Here is a 14,776-nt window from a genome sequence, read left to right as displayed (position 1 = left end):
TCATGGTGAAACAAGCATTTGTGGACAGGGCCAGAAACCATACATCCAAACTGAAGAATCCATTTCCAGATCTTAGACTATCTTGATTGGCAACAGTTGCTATTTGTAGACTACTAGTAAGAGGCTCTTTAATAATCACATGTTATAGACTTTTTCTTCTAAAGAAAAAGTGAATTTTAAGTCCAAGAATACTATTACACTTAAAAAAAAAAACCTTTCAAAATACTTCAATTATAGCAAAATAAAATCAAACATTTCTCACACATACAAATACAATGTTATATTATTTACAAGAAAAAATGTTCCAACCATAGTTACAACTTAGTACAATGGTAAACAATCTGAGAATTTCCAAATTAATTTAATTTGAAGAATTTAACTTGGGAAAGCTTTTTAGAAAGTAGATACTTGAGCGATTCTGAATACGTATGAAATAATAATTTGGTGAAATAGTAATATCAACATACACAATGTCTACAAACAAGAAGTAAGTTAGTATTTGTAGTTAAGAGTAAGAAAACTCATACCTTTATGCCAAATAAATTCCTATTTACCCTCAAAAATCCAGCTCAGACACCACCTCTTTTAAGCAGCCTCTTTTGAGCCCCGAGGCAGTACTAACTTCTACCCTGGTCCTCTGTGGATCCCTTATGCTTGCTTTTACGATTACACGTATTGCTTTGGAAGAAATTCATTAGTTTACAGGTTTAACTTGACTAGACTGAAGAGATCGTTAGGCCAGGTACCATGCCTAATCATCTCTGTATCTTCTGGGATAACAGTGGCCCATAGTGACCACTCGTTTGAATGAATGAATGAATGAATGAATGAATGAATGAATGAATGAATGAAAAATTTTAAAAGATGAAAAATCACAAGCTAAAGTCATATGCTGTCATAAAATACATTATAGGAAAAAATGAAGATTTTTGGTGAAACAAAATCTTAACACTCAAATGAATAAAGTATTAACCGTATCTTGTTCAACTTGATTAGAGAAGCAAGAGCGTAGCTGTAGGCATAAAAGGATAGAGTACACAAAAGTGAATTCTATCACCCAACACTAAACAAACATGGTATGACTTCATGTTTAAGGTCATTACTTTGAATCATTTCAAGGTAAGCTTATAGCTAATACTAACACAAAATATCTCCCTAGGTTTCAAAAGTATATAAAAATCAGAAACTATAAAATCGTACCTGTTTCTTCCTATGCCAAGTCTCTCTCCACTCTTACAAATCCACTCATGTTCTCCACTGAGATAATCGATCAGGAATCACAACTACTGTATATATATTTTTTGTCCTCACTCTGCCACCTACTGAGCTTTATGTTGTTGGGCCATGCCAAGTGATCTCTCTGAGCCTCCATCTCCTCCCTCCGTGAAATGAGAAGAGGCATTTTCTTGCCTACTTCCAAAACTGTTGTAAGGCTCAGATCACTGAAAATCTAATGCAAGGCTAGTCTCTTAATTCTAATACCAGAAGGACCTCTAAAAATGGTATCTACTGAATTTCATTTTATTGTACTATTTTTAAACTGTCCACTAAAATCTCTATGAGACAATCTGTGATAGGTGGTTTGTATACCCATGTTCTTGCTGTATAAGGACTTAAGATGTGTAAAGGCATGAAAATATGCATAAATGCTTATTGAATTAAAAAAAGAAGCTACCCTTCTATCAGGAACAGGCTCCTGGATTATTATTACACTGTTAAATCACATTAGAATTGGTCTCTAATTTTAAGGATGAAAAAGTTCAACACTTAAAAAGTGATCCTATTTCTTAAATTTGGAGAAACATATTTCATGAATATTCTCCCATACATGATATTCTAAAAGAAACAAATAATGTAGATGTTAAGGTCTTTTCATGTATTAATACTCATTTAAACTCCAGAACTGCTTTAAGGTAGGAATTATTATCTCCATGTTATGGGGATTTATTATATTTTAGATGTGTGATATCTGTAATTCACATGGTGTGCTTGCTTTATATAGTATATAGAAATGAAGTATATCTATAATTATTTAATTTAAAGTGACATATCAGAGGTTTTTGCTTTTCAATTACACACTCAAAGGTGTAAATAAAAGATTTGCTATTTTGACATCAAGGCCTTTTGATATTTTCTACTGATTTTTCCTTTTTCTAACATCATGTCCACGAGGATCCCGTTTTCCCTGAAGTCCATTTTGAAGTCAGTCTAAACTACATCATAATATGTACATAATAAATAATATAAATAATATTCTGGTCCTCAGGTGACAGTTACCTATTTGTATCTCAGATTTTTAAAAATATTCTAAAATACTTACACTTTTCCTTAAAATACATAGGATGTGGAATTTTATGTTTGGATTCTCTCATCTTGTTATGTTGATTATAAACACTATAGATTATCTCCAAAACAAAAGCCTATTCTTGTCCAGAAACTGTCTTTTGTTCTGTTTCTCTTGTAACTAGGTAATCCCCACTGAGACACGTATCTCACGGTATGTTATAGTCAAAATACCTAGAGACAAAGATGATGTGGGATAAGTTTTCAAATGCTGGGTGTGCTGTACACAATATCGTGCTGTTCTGTCATTATTTCCTAATGTACAAAGATGTGATATTTTCATACGAGAGAGAGCGCCTTAGACTTCAGGATATTGATGTAGAGGTCATTAGATGCTCACTCTGTCCTCAGTTGATTCAGACAGTCATTTCTATTTCTTCTACCAACTTGGCACCTTTCTTTTTTATTAAAAGAGTTGGTTTTCACTGGCATCCTTTATCACACTTTTTAATACCAAGTTAAAATACTTTACTTCTCAAAAGATCCGTGGCTTCTTTGAATAACTTTGCAGTTTCACTGGCACTCCTCCGTACCTTTCAGTTCTGAAGGAGGTTTTCATTTTAGAATAGTGTATATTCATAAGTGTTAGGCAAAACTGATTTCGTCTTTCAAATGAAATGCTGCTTTAATGATTTTAAATTCTTAGAATTCTAAATCCTAAGGAAGAAATAGATTATTATAATTTTGTTAGTGTTATAAAGAAGTAATGTGTGGTTTCTCTTAATATACTGCACTAAATATTAGTTTAATTCTTAAAAGAAGATTGAGGAAGGAGCCAAATTTTGTTCCATTCACCACATAAATATTCAGATGTAACTTCTCTAAAAAAAAGTATTTTCAAAGAGATTTTTTTTAAATTAAAATTTATTGGGGAGTCAATGGCTAGTAAAATTACATAGGTTTCAAGTGTACAATTTTGTAATACATCATTTATGTATCAGATTGTGTGCTCACCACCCAGAGTCAGTTCTCTTTCCATCATCATATATTTGATCCCATTTACCCTCTCCTACCACCCCCATGCTCCCTTATTTTTGAAGGAATATCACCTATATTATTTATTTTTTTAAGAATATCATGTATGGGAGAATATTCATGAAATATGTTTCTCCAAATTTAAGAAACAGGATTACTTTTTAAGTGTTGAACTTTTTCATCCTTAAAATTAGAGACCAATTCTAATGTGACTTAACAGTGTAATAATAATCCAGGAGCCTGTTCCTGATAGAAGGGTAGTTTCTTTTTTTAATTCAATAAGCATTTATGCATATTTTCATGCCTTTACACATTTTAAGTCCTTATACAGCAAGAACATGGGTATACAAACCACCTATCACAGATTGTCTCATAGAGATTTTAGTGGACGGTTTAAAAATAGTACAATAAAATGAAATTCAGTAGATACCATTTTTAGAGGTCCTTCTGGTATTAGGATTAAGAGACTAGCCTTGCATTAGATTTTCAGTGATCTGAGCCTTACAACAGTTTTGGAAGTAGGCAAGAAAATGCCTCTTCTCATTTCACGGAGGGAGGAGATGGAGGCTCAGAGAGATCACTTGGCATGGCCCAACAACATAAAGCTCAGTAGGTGGCAGAGTGAGGACAAAAATATATATACAGTAGTTGTGATTCCTGATCGATTATCTCAGTGGAGAACATGAGTGGATTTGTAAGAGTGGAGAGAGACTTGGCATAGGAAGAAACAGGTACGATTTTATAGTTTCTGATTTTTATATACTTTTGAAACCTAGGGAGATATTTTGTGTTAGTATTAGCTATAAGCTTACCTTGAAATGATTCAAAGTAATGACCTTAAACATGAGGTCATACCATGTTTGTTTAGTGTTGGGTGATAGAATTCACTTTTGTGTACTCTATCCTTTTATGCCTACAGCTATGCTCTTGCTTCTCTAATCAAGTTGAACAAGATACGGTTAATACTTTATCATTTGAGTGTTAAGATTTTGTTTCACCAAAAATCTTCATTTTTTCCTATAATGTATTTTATGACAGCATATGACTTTAGCTTGTGATTTTTCATCTTTTAAAATTTTTCATTCATTCATTCATTCATTCAAACGAGTGGTCACTATGGGCCACTGTTATCCCAGAAGATACAGAGATGATTAGGCATGGTACCTGGCCTAACGATCTCTTCAGTCTAGTCAAGTTAAACCTGTAAACTAATGAATTTCTTCCAAAGCAATACGTGTAATCGTAAAAGCAAGCATAAGGGATCCACAGAGGACCAGGGTAGAAGTTAGTACTGCCTCGGGGCTCAAAACAGGCTGCTTGAAAGAGGTGGTGTCTGAGCTGGATTTTTGAGGGTAAATAGGAATTTATTTGGCATAAAGGTATGAGTTTTCTTACTTTTAACTACAAATACTAACTTACTTCTTGTTTGTAGACATTGTGTATGTTGATATTACTATTTCACCGAATTATTATTTCATATGTATTCAGAATTGCTCAAGTATCTACTTTCTAAAGCTTTCCCAAGTTAAATTCTTCAAATTAAATATAATTTGGAAATTCTCAGATTGTTTACCATTGTACTAAGTTGTAACTATGGTTGGAACATTTTTTCTTGTAAATAATATAACATTGTATTTGAATGTGTGAGAAATGTTTGATTTTATTTTGCTATAATTGAAGTATTTTGAAAGGTTTTTTTTTTAAGTGTAATAGTATTCTTGGACTTAAAATTCACTTTTTCCTTTAGAAGAAAAAGTCTATAAAATGTTGTTAATCTGTAATACGAAGGTACAACAATCCCAAAAAATATTATTTAGGGGAGAAAAGAAATTACCAACACTTGCATTTGTTATTTATTTTATTATATATAGTATAATGCAAGAGCATTTCACTGTTATATGTATGAATGTAATTGTGCTTTTCTTAGAATATAGGAATCACATTATTTACTCTTAAAAAATCACAGGATTATTTCAACTCCTTTTGTTTAAAAACATTTGTTTTTAATGTGGATTGAAAATTTTACTAACTCAACTCATTTTGAAGTATCTTGCTTATGTATAATATCCATCTGTTGTGTGCCATAAGATTGAAATTCAGGTTAAATTACATCTTGAATTTAACTGTACAAAGAAAATAAGTGTGCCATATTTAAAAACCACACTCTCAGTTTTATGCACAATAGATCAAAGTACATCTTATTTAAATAAATAGTCTGGAAAATAAGTCTCAATTATTTTCTCTCAAACTTTCTTAAGATAGTCACTGTTCTCAATATAAATTATGAGGGTTAGCTTTCTTATTTTAAAGAAATCTGAAAGGCTGTTTATTTAAAAATTTTAATGATACTGCTTTCAAATTATGGAAATTCTCCTTGGGGACAGCTTTATTTGAATTGTATGTGACATTATTCTTATTTCTTTAGGCTATGATTAAAAGTTTCATGGATGTCTACCAGCTTGCAAGCACTAGAATTGCTACATTAGAGAAGGAAATGACATCTCATCGAAGTCACATTGCAACCTTGAAATCAGAACTTCACACAGCTTGTTTACGTGAAAATGAAAGTTTGCAATCAGTAAGTCCCACAATATTTTTTTCTTTGGATCTTGTGTTTAAATGTACCTAAATGTAAAATACATTTACATTCACGTATTTATTGCTCATAAGATAACTTGCCAATACATATAATTTAGGGTAAATGATCAATCGAACAATAAAAAATTATTAGTGTGGAGAAAATTTTGAAGGAACAAAAGCAATTAATTTTCCATTGTATCATGTATAAAGATATGCATATTGCTATCAGTGCTAGAATACTACATCAAGATTCCTTTGTGTTTGGCAGTGCAGCTGACAGTTGGTTTGGCAGTATGCATAGTTAAAGCTTGCAACTGTCTGAAGATTCAGTGTGTCCCATTAAGACAGAATATTATTAATTATGTGTATAACCAAAATGGTAATTAGAACATGTGATTATTCTCTGTAGAAAACTAGACTTATCTATAATACATGCCTAGCTAAAATGCATGTTGTGATTCATCTATATGATTAAAATTCAGTTTCAGCAGTCATTTTATGTTTTAAAATTTTAGCCCATGATGAACTTTTGGCTCCTTGAAGACTAAACAAAATTTTCTACATTTGAAATATGTGTTTGGCGAGTATCAAAAAAATTAATATATTTGTGACATAAGGGAATAAAATAAACATTTAAACTTTTTTTTCAAAAGGCAGATATATCAGTAGTGATAGAGGGTTATCAATAATTGGAATTTTTTTTCCTTGTTTGGTTTGATTACCATAGATCAAGGTAACTTGTAAGTATCATTTTGCCATTCAGCGGTTGACCCATTTCAAATGGTAGGTTCAACAGAAAAAGTGTTAGCATTAAAGCAAATGGATGTACAGCTGTGTTTTGGTTCTTCAGGTCCGTCAGGTCTTAGCTCAAGTGTCAGCATCCCAATGAAACCTTAATGACCATGGTATTTAAAATTGCAACTGCTAACCCTCCCTTCCCCCAAAGCTCTGTCTCACTCTTGCCCTAGATTGCCTATTTATCTTCCACCTTCCTTGATTTATTTTTTTCATTACAGCTCTTATCACCAATTGATATGTAGTGTATTTTATTTGTTTGCTTATTGTCTGATTACTCCCTATCTTCAGTAAAACTAAATTTCATAAAGACAAGCAATTTGGGGTGTTTTCTTCACTGCTGTGAAGGCACCCTAGTGCTGAATACAGTCTGGCCCACAATAGGTGCTTAATAAATGTTTATTGAATGAAAAATACTGATAATTTATCCAATAAATGAACAAACCAGCTATTTGGGACCTAAGATGTGAGTTCAGTTGAGTTCAATTTTTAAAATGACTGTTAATTTCTTAATAAGAGAGTAGTAAATTTGACCTCCATCAAGAGAAATTAAGGAGGAAACTTTAAAAAAATTTTTTTTTAAATAAGTATTTGGAATTTGTTCTAGCCTTTCTCTGAAACATACTCACATTTCTTCCTGCTAACTCTAATCCCATTGGTTAATGTTATATTATACTCTTTAGATTGTGTCAGATATTTTGGTATCAGTAAAGCCTTTTTAGGGTCAATAATGCTTGAGCTAATATATAAAGACTGGGTTGGAGTTATCCAGGATGGGAGAGAGTAGCTTTTAAGACCAGGAGGATGGGAGTTGGGCATCTAAAAAGGCTCTCTAATGGAAATAAGAAATTGAGAAAGACCAGTGTGGCTGGAATAAAGAGGACAAAGGCAAGAGTCTCTGAGATAAAGATGGTCTGGAGAAAAGGTCCGAGGTCAGACTTCGTTGTCTTTAAGTCATTGTAAAACTTTAAAAAAGGAGTGGCATGCACAAATTTGCGTTTTTAAAAGATCCCTTTGGCCATGATGTGAAGAAACAATTGGATGGGAAGAACAAGAGCAAGGGGTGTCTCAGACAATTCCTGGGATTTTTGCTTTTGGAACTGGATCGGTAATCTCATTTACTGATAGAGAAACAATGGACCAGGAGGCAATATTGTGAGTTTAGATTTGAGTATGCTGAGTTTGAGGCACCTTTGAGATATCAAACTGCAGAAGTCAAAGGGCTACTTGATATGGAATTTAAGCAAGATGCCATGCTGGAAATATAGATTTTAAGTCATTGTCATATAGATGGAACTAAACACTGTTACCAAGAATGAGCCAATGAAGAAACAGTTTATAAAGCAAGAAGAGAGAAAGGCCTAAGAATGAAAGTATGATGGCATGACAATAGAGTAATTCAAGAAAGGTGATGCGTCAATATTATTATATGCTGCTGAAGATCAAGTGAAATGAGTGTTGAAAATGAGTGTTTGGATTTAATACATGGAGGCCCTTGGTCACCTTGCAAAGGCTCTTTCAATAAGAGGTGGATAAACAAGCGGAAGTTCACCAAAAAAAAAAAAAAAAAGACTGAATTTAACCAAGTAGCTCAAGGATTTAGCTGTTAAATGTGAGATAGAGGTGTAGAGTGTTCAGAGGATTCAGGAACTCTGTTTTAAGATGGGCGTGACATAGCATGTTTAAATATCTTAAATATAGGCCTCCAGAAATCTGGTTTTTGGCCCTGTTCACTATACTGTCCATAATTTCAATTATCACCTTTTCACACTTCAGCTTTCTTTTGATTAGTGTTTGCATACTTTATCTTTTTCCATTTTTTTCTTTTAACCTATGTTTTATATTTATAATGGGTCTCTTGTAGAAAGGTATAGTTTTGTTTTGTTTTATTTATCCATTTGACAATCTCTGGCTTTTAATTGGGTGATTAGGTCATTTACATTTAATATGATTATTGACATTTTTGATTTTTGTCTACCATTTCCTTTGTTCTGAGGGCATGAAGGTGGAAAGACATGATCTCTGCCCTTGTGGGAAGTAGTGCCATAAGCAAATCATAAAAATAGGCATGTATAAAGTCTGTGGGCGCATAGATGAGGCAGGAGTTCATTCTGCATAACATTGTCAAGAGAAAGTACTGAGAAGATGAAATATTTGTAGGGGATTTTGAAAAAATTTTTGCAATTTGACACTTTGTTAAGGGGGAAGAACAATCAAAACATGTATTTTATTTTGTTTTGAGGAATAGCACTTATGGCTAGTATATATGTTTAATGAATTAAATTATATAATGAGTATTTTTGTGTAATAGAAAATGTATTGGTACTCTAGTGCCATTTCCCCTCTCAGATAAAGGCATCCAACTCACCCTAACAGTCTGTACCCACTGTAGCCCAAGACTGCTTGCAACAATCACTCCACACTTCACCTATATTCCCAATCCATTCTTGTACTATCCAGTCCCTTCATTTTACTCCATAATTTGATTCTGCCTCTGACTGTTTTCCTCTTGATGTTCTCATTTGGTCTCTCTAGTATTTGTTATTTTAGCCATTCTCAAAACTCTTTGACTGGGCCCTCAGATGAACTCTCTCCTCCAATACCCACCCCACCTACTGTTGCCTCCTATCCCTCAAATAAGACGTTATAGTCAGAAAGTCCTGGGTATACTTTCTGGCATTATTATTTATTATCCATACAACAGTCTAAGCATCAGTGTCTATATTTGTACCACGTAGTTGAAATTACCTGCATTATGTAGGGTTGTTATGACAACTAAATAAAAACACAGTGTCTGCCATATTCGTAGGAGCTCAATAAATATTCTCTTCCCTACACATAAAAAATGTTTCTGATAGTTACATATATTTCCTACAGCTAAGCTAAGCATATAGCTTTAAGAAATATATGTAACTAAGAGGAAATCTTTTTATGAATAGGGAAAAGAGCTAACAACCCTTAAATCAGTGCTTTTAGCACATACTAAATATAGTATTAATGTTGTTATCATCACTTATTTAATGAACTGAGGACAGTAGGTATATGCTCAGTACTACCTTTTAAGCCATTTCATTGGATAAGAATAAAAAATATTCATTATTAATCAAAAACAATATATCATGGCATTGTAATGCATAGGAAGAGATTGATCATATTGTGGACATGAATAGTCATCTTTAAAAATTTTATCACTCTTTAGGTAACATTTTTATTTTTTGTTCAGCAACATATAATAATAATGCTGGAGTTCATTTAAGAGTTCTCATCAATTGTGCATTTGCCAGTACTTTAACATTTTCAGTATGTTGGTCTTTGACCCATTAACATAAGGCTGCTCTAGAGCTTTTATCTTGAGTAATAGTAACCAGAAAGGGCTTTGAGTAAAGAGTTTCTGAGTCCCAAACAGCCCAATAGAGAACAGTACAGCAGTCAGAACCAATTACTGTGGGTGTCTGGATGCCGGCGCATATCCACATCTGTGGAGAAACATATGATATTTCAATCTGTGAAACATAGAATGCCAAACGCAAATACTTTGCTGTGAGTTATGATGCTGCAAGTTACAGTACTGATTTGCCTCCTTTCCACTGTATGTTTAAACAGTATGTTTTTAATTCTATGGTATTATATTTATGAGAAAGAAATAAATTACAAATCAGGGAAGCATTTCAGTTAGTATCTTTGCAAAGGAGATATCTTTGCATCATTGTTCAGATTATGTCAGATTTGATAGTTATCAAGTGATATTGTTAATAAAGTTAAAAGGGTTTGATATTTTGGTTTGGTTCAGATAAAAAAAAATAAGATTCCCCTTTCCCTTAAGTTCTCAAGTAATATTTTGTCACATTTATTTTTATTACATTTTCTTGAGAAAGGAAGGAGTGTTTGTAAGTATTAGTGTTGTGTGGATAAAGAAATTGATAGAATTTAAGTAACTCATTCTAGGTAAGTTGCTTTCATAAACTTTCAAATCCTTTATCTCAGTTGATTCCTGATGTTTATTATTGAGATTTTTAGCCCTTCAAGAAAAATATTTCTTGTTAATGTGCTATAAGTCATGACTTAGTTGGTTGAGAGAGACTGTACAGTGCAGTTCAGTGGTAATACGTACAGATTATCAAGTCTTGCTTCCAGGTGTTTAGTTAGAACCTAGTTAATGAGATGAGAACCCAAAGCCTCTGAGTCCTTGTCTGGGGCTTTCCTATGAGACTGCGAAGTGGAGGAAGGCAAATCTCTACCGTCGTGACACTAAAAGTATCGTGAGAATATAACTGTTGTGCAAATAATGAAAATAATGACACTCGAGAGGAATCAGAGTGCTGTGAGAGCATGGATCTGAGGGACCTAACTGAGGCCTGGGATGACTTTTAGAGAAATTGAAATTTTAGTTAAGAAGGTGAAGATGAAGTAGGTATTGACAAGGGAAAGCATGGAATGTTTAAGGAGTGGAAAGATGTCTGTATGGCTGGAGCAAAATTAAGTGGAAAATTGTGTGAGAAGACACTGGAGGAGTAGGGCTTCAGATCCGTGTGCCCTATCAGCCATGACTCTCAGCTTTCTGAGAAACTGAGTGAGATGTCTCTGACAACTGCATTGCAGACATCTATTCCCTTTGCTTTATGTATTTACATTTCCCAACTGCAAATTTTATTTTTTTCTATTTTTAGAATTCACTGACATTTGATGCCATTACATCCATTTTACCTTTTTGCTAAATATTGCTTACTGAGATGGTCATCAAATTCTCCCATATTTTTTATCACGAGCTCCAGCTCTGGCCTATGGATACTAACAGAGTTAAATAAGGGAAACATAACATATCAAAAGGTGGGACAGCCCAGTCAACATGCAAGCATTTTCCTTGATCCTTGACATACATTTCCAAACTTTTAAGAGTTTCTCATAGTCCAGAAACTCAAGCTTTCTTTTGTATACTAAACAGGGGTCTGGAGGTAATAATGTATATTCCTTTGGCCTCACACCTCCTTTCTAGCCTTCGTCTGATGCAGTTTTTGTATAAAAACTAAACTTTGTTTTAAAACTAAACTTTATACAAAAAACTAAACAAAAAACAAACTAAAGTTTGTATAGTTTTTGTATTATGCAGTTTAAGAGGAGCCACTTTCCCAATGAATGATATCTGGATAGTGACTATCGGGGTATGGTGTTATAAATTTTATATAAATATAAATAATGTAATTATATAAATATGTAGTTTATATAACAAATAAATATGTAATATTTATGTAATAAACATGTATATTAAATATATGCTTGTATTTTATAGATGTATAAATATAAAATGTATTCTTATATATAATAAATATTATATTTATATAACAAATACCATTGTTTACCCGAAAATAAGACCTAACTGGAAAATAAGCCCTAGCATGATTTTTCAGGATGACATCCCCTGAACATAAGCCCTAATGCGTCTTTTGGAGCAAAAATTAATATAAGACCCGGTCTTATTTTCAGGGAAACATGGTATAATATATTTATATAATTCAAGGAGTGACAAGAATGAAAATTTGAAACTCTGATCATTGTAATCAATTAATAATTAAGTTATAGAAAATGTAGATGGTAATTTGGCAATCTAATGCATTAATTATTTTTACCAGTTGTTTAAATATTGGCAGCAACTAAACATGCTTCTGGGTTTTTCTCCTACTGTTTTATCTTTGTCACTAAATTGAGTTCTTTGTGGGCTTTAGTAGCCCACTAGTTTCACAAGTCTCCACTTTTCTGCAAATACCTCAAACTCTCTGTCTCACACTGAACATGTTATCCAACTTTACCAGTCCCCATTTTTCCAAATTCTTCTCTCTCTACATTTGCTGTTTCTGACATAGCTATCCACCTTGCAGCCCAAGGTAAACATTTAACATTTGTTCTACTTTCCCTCTACCACGAATATTTAATCAATTGCTAAGTTTTATCTCTCTTTTAATTATAAATGATATCCTTGCTGCGTAGAGTAGTCTTGGTTGTAGGTCTTCGCTTTTCATCACTTTGAATATTTCCTGCCACTTCCTTCTGGTCTGCAAAGTTTCTGTTGATAAATTAGCTGATAGTCTTATGGGAGCTCCCTTGTAAGTAACTAGTTGTCTTTCTCTTGCTGCTTTTAGGATTCCCTCTTTGTCTTTAAGCTTTGCCATTTTAATTATAATGTGTCTTGGTGTGGGCCTGTTTGAGTTTATCTTGTTTGAGAATGTCTGCACTTCCTGGGCTTGTATGTCTATTTTCTCTGCCAGGTTAGGGAAATTTTCAGTCATTATTTCTTCAAATAGGTCTCTATCCTTTGCTCCCTCTCTTCTCCTAATGGTACTCCTATGATGTGAATGTTGTTACGCTTGATGTTGTCCCAGAGGCCCATTACTATCTTCATTTTTTAAAATTCTTTTTGTTGTTCTGATTGGGTGTTTTCTGCTACCTTGTCTTCTAAATCACTGATTCGATCCTCTGCTTCATCCAATCTGCTGGTGATTCCTTCGTGTATTGTTCATTTCAATTATTGTATTCTTTATTTCAGACTGGTTCTTTTTTATGGTTTCTATGTCCTTCTTTATGCGTACTATCTCTTTTTTGAAGTTCTCACTAAGTTCCTTAAGCAGTCATATAACCAGTGTTTTAAAGTCTGTCTCTGGTAGGTTGGTTGCCTCTATTTCACTTAATTCTTTTTCTCTTGTTCTTTTATTTGGGACATATTTATTTGTTTCCTCATTCTGGCTACCTCTCTTTGTTTGGTTCTATGCATTATGTAGATCTCCTTTGTCTGTCTTTGCCAAGTGGCCTTATGTATTAGGTATTCTGTCTGGTCCAGTGGCACAGTCTCTCTGATCACCTGTGCATGTGTCCCAGGAGTGTCCCTTGTATGTGTTGTGTCTATTCTCCTTTTGTAGTTGAGCCTTAATTGCTTTTGGTGTGTCAGTGGGTGGGACTGACTCTCAGGCTAACTGGCTGTGAGGATTGGCTATGCCCAGTGTTGAGCTGCTGTGTGGGCTGACCCCTCAGAGGAGGATTCGCCTGAGTGGGCTCTTGTGCCTGTTGAGACCACCCTTTGGGTGTGCTGCTTGTGGGACTAACCAGGTAGTAACTCTGGTGTGGTCTGACGGCCTCTGGGTGTGTAGTTTCTTGTGCCTCCTGGGAGGGGCTCCCGTGCAGGCCAATTTCAGCTTTGCCTGTGACCAGCCTGGGGCTACCTGGTAGAATCCACAAAGCTGTAGGTGGTTGACTGCTATCTGTGCTGGACCTGGAGGCATGTGGGGTGGCCTTGCTGTGAACCGAGGCCTGCAGCCACCAGTATTGAGCTGGTGATAGCTTAGCAAAAGGCCCAGAGCTTCCCTAGGCCTGTTGCTACCTGCTGGCTGCCTATAAGGCTCAACTGCTGAAAGAGCCTCCTTGGCCGGACTTGTTGGCTTGGTGTCGACAGTGCCTCTAGTGGTGCCGCTTGAGTTGGGTGGGGTGGGGGTCCCAGGGATTCATGGGGTATGGCCGGTGGTTTTTCAAAGTTAATGCAGATTCAGCTCTTGCGCCAATATTGAGCTTATGGGTGCTCTGCAAAATGCCCCAAGAACACCGCGGCCAGTCACAGCTTGCTTAGGAGGCCCTCACATCGCCGAGAACTGCTCAAGAAGGGCTGTGGTACAATTGCTAAGTTTTAAAGTTTCTACCACCACAGATCTCAGATTCATTCTGTCTTTTTGACCCTTGTGGTCACATTAAGTTTTCCTTGGGCTAGTGCAATGGTCTTCCAGTGAGTTTCCCCAAATCTAGATTTCCCCCTTCCATCTTGTCTGCCCCATTTAGTACCAGAGTTATCTTTCCAACACAGATATTGTCAGGCCATAGCTTGACTCAAAATGTATTTTGGCTCTACACTTTCTTCATAGTAAAGTAAAAATTCTTTATCATTGACAGTTTGGCACATTTTGACTTCGTCTGTCTTTTTAATTCATCTCCCAGTTGGCAGAAGTAAGGATTCCCTTTTTTATGCTCATTTATCACTGTACTTACTTGTGTGAGCACTATATAGTAGTCTGACTTACATAATCATTTAGTTATGTATGTATTACTA

General features: G+C 34.5%; 1 protein-coding gene across 1 annotated transcript in view; it reads left to right on the top strand.

Annotated features, from left to right (window-relative positions):
- The window catches only part of CCDC171 (coiled-coil domain containing 171), a 267,732-nt gene that overhangs the window by 212,523 nt on the left and 40,433 nt on the right, over window positions 1–14,776 (top strand). Inside the window, exon 25 of the mRNA XM_033124173.1 lies at window positions 5,744–5,896. Within this exon, the coding sequence (XP_032980064.1) occupies window positions 5,744–5,896 (153 nt within the window). The remainder of the gene's footprint in view (window positions 1–5,743; window positions 5,897–14,776) is intronic.

The sequence above is a fragment of the Rhinolophus ferrumequinum genome, chromosome 12 (assembly GCF_004115265.2).
Source record: "Rhinolophus ferrumequinum isolate MPI-CBG mRhiFer1 chromosome 12, mRhiFer1_v1.p, whole genome shotgun sequence".
Taxonomy (NCBI): domain Eukaryota; kingdom Metazoa; phylum Chordata; class Mammalia; order Chiroptera; family Rhinolophidae; genus Rhinolophus; species Rhinolophus ferrumequinum.
This window is presented reverse-complemented; position numbering and strand designations above follow the sequence as displayed.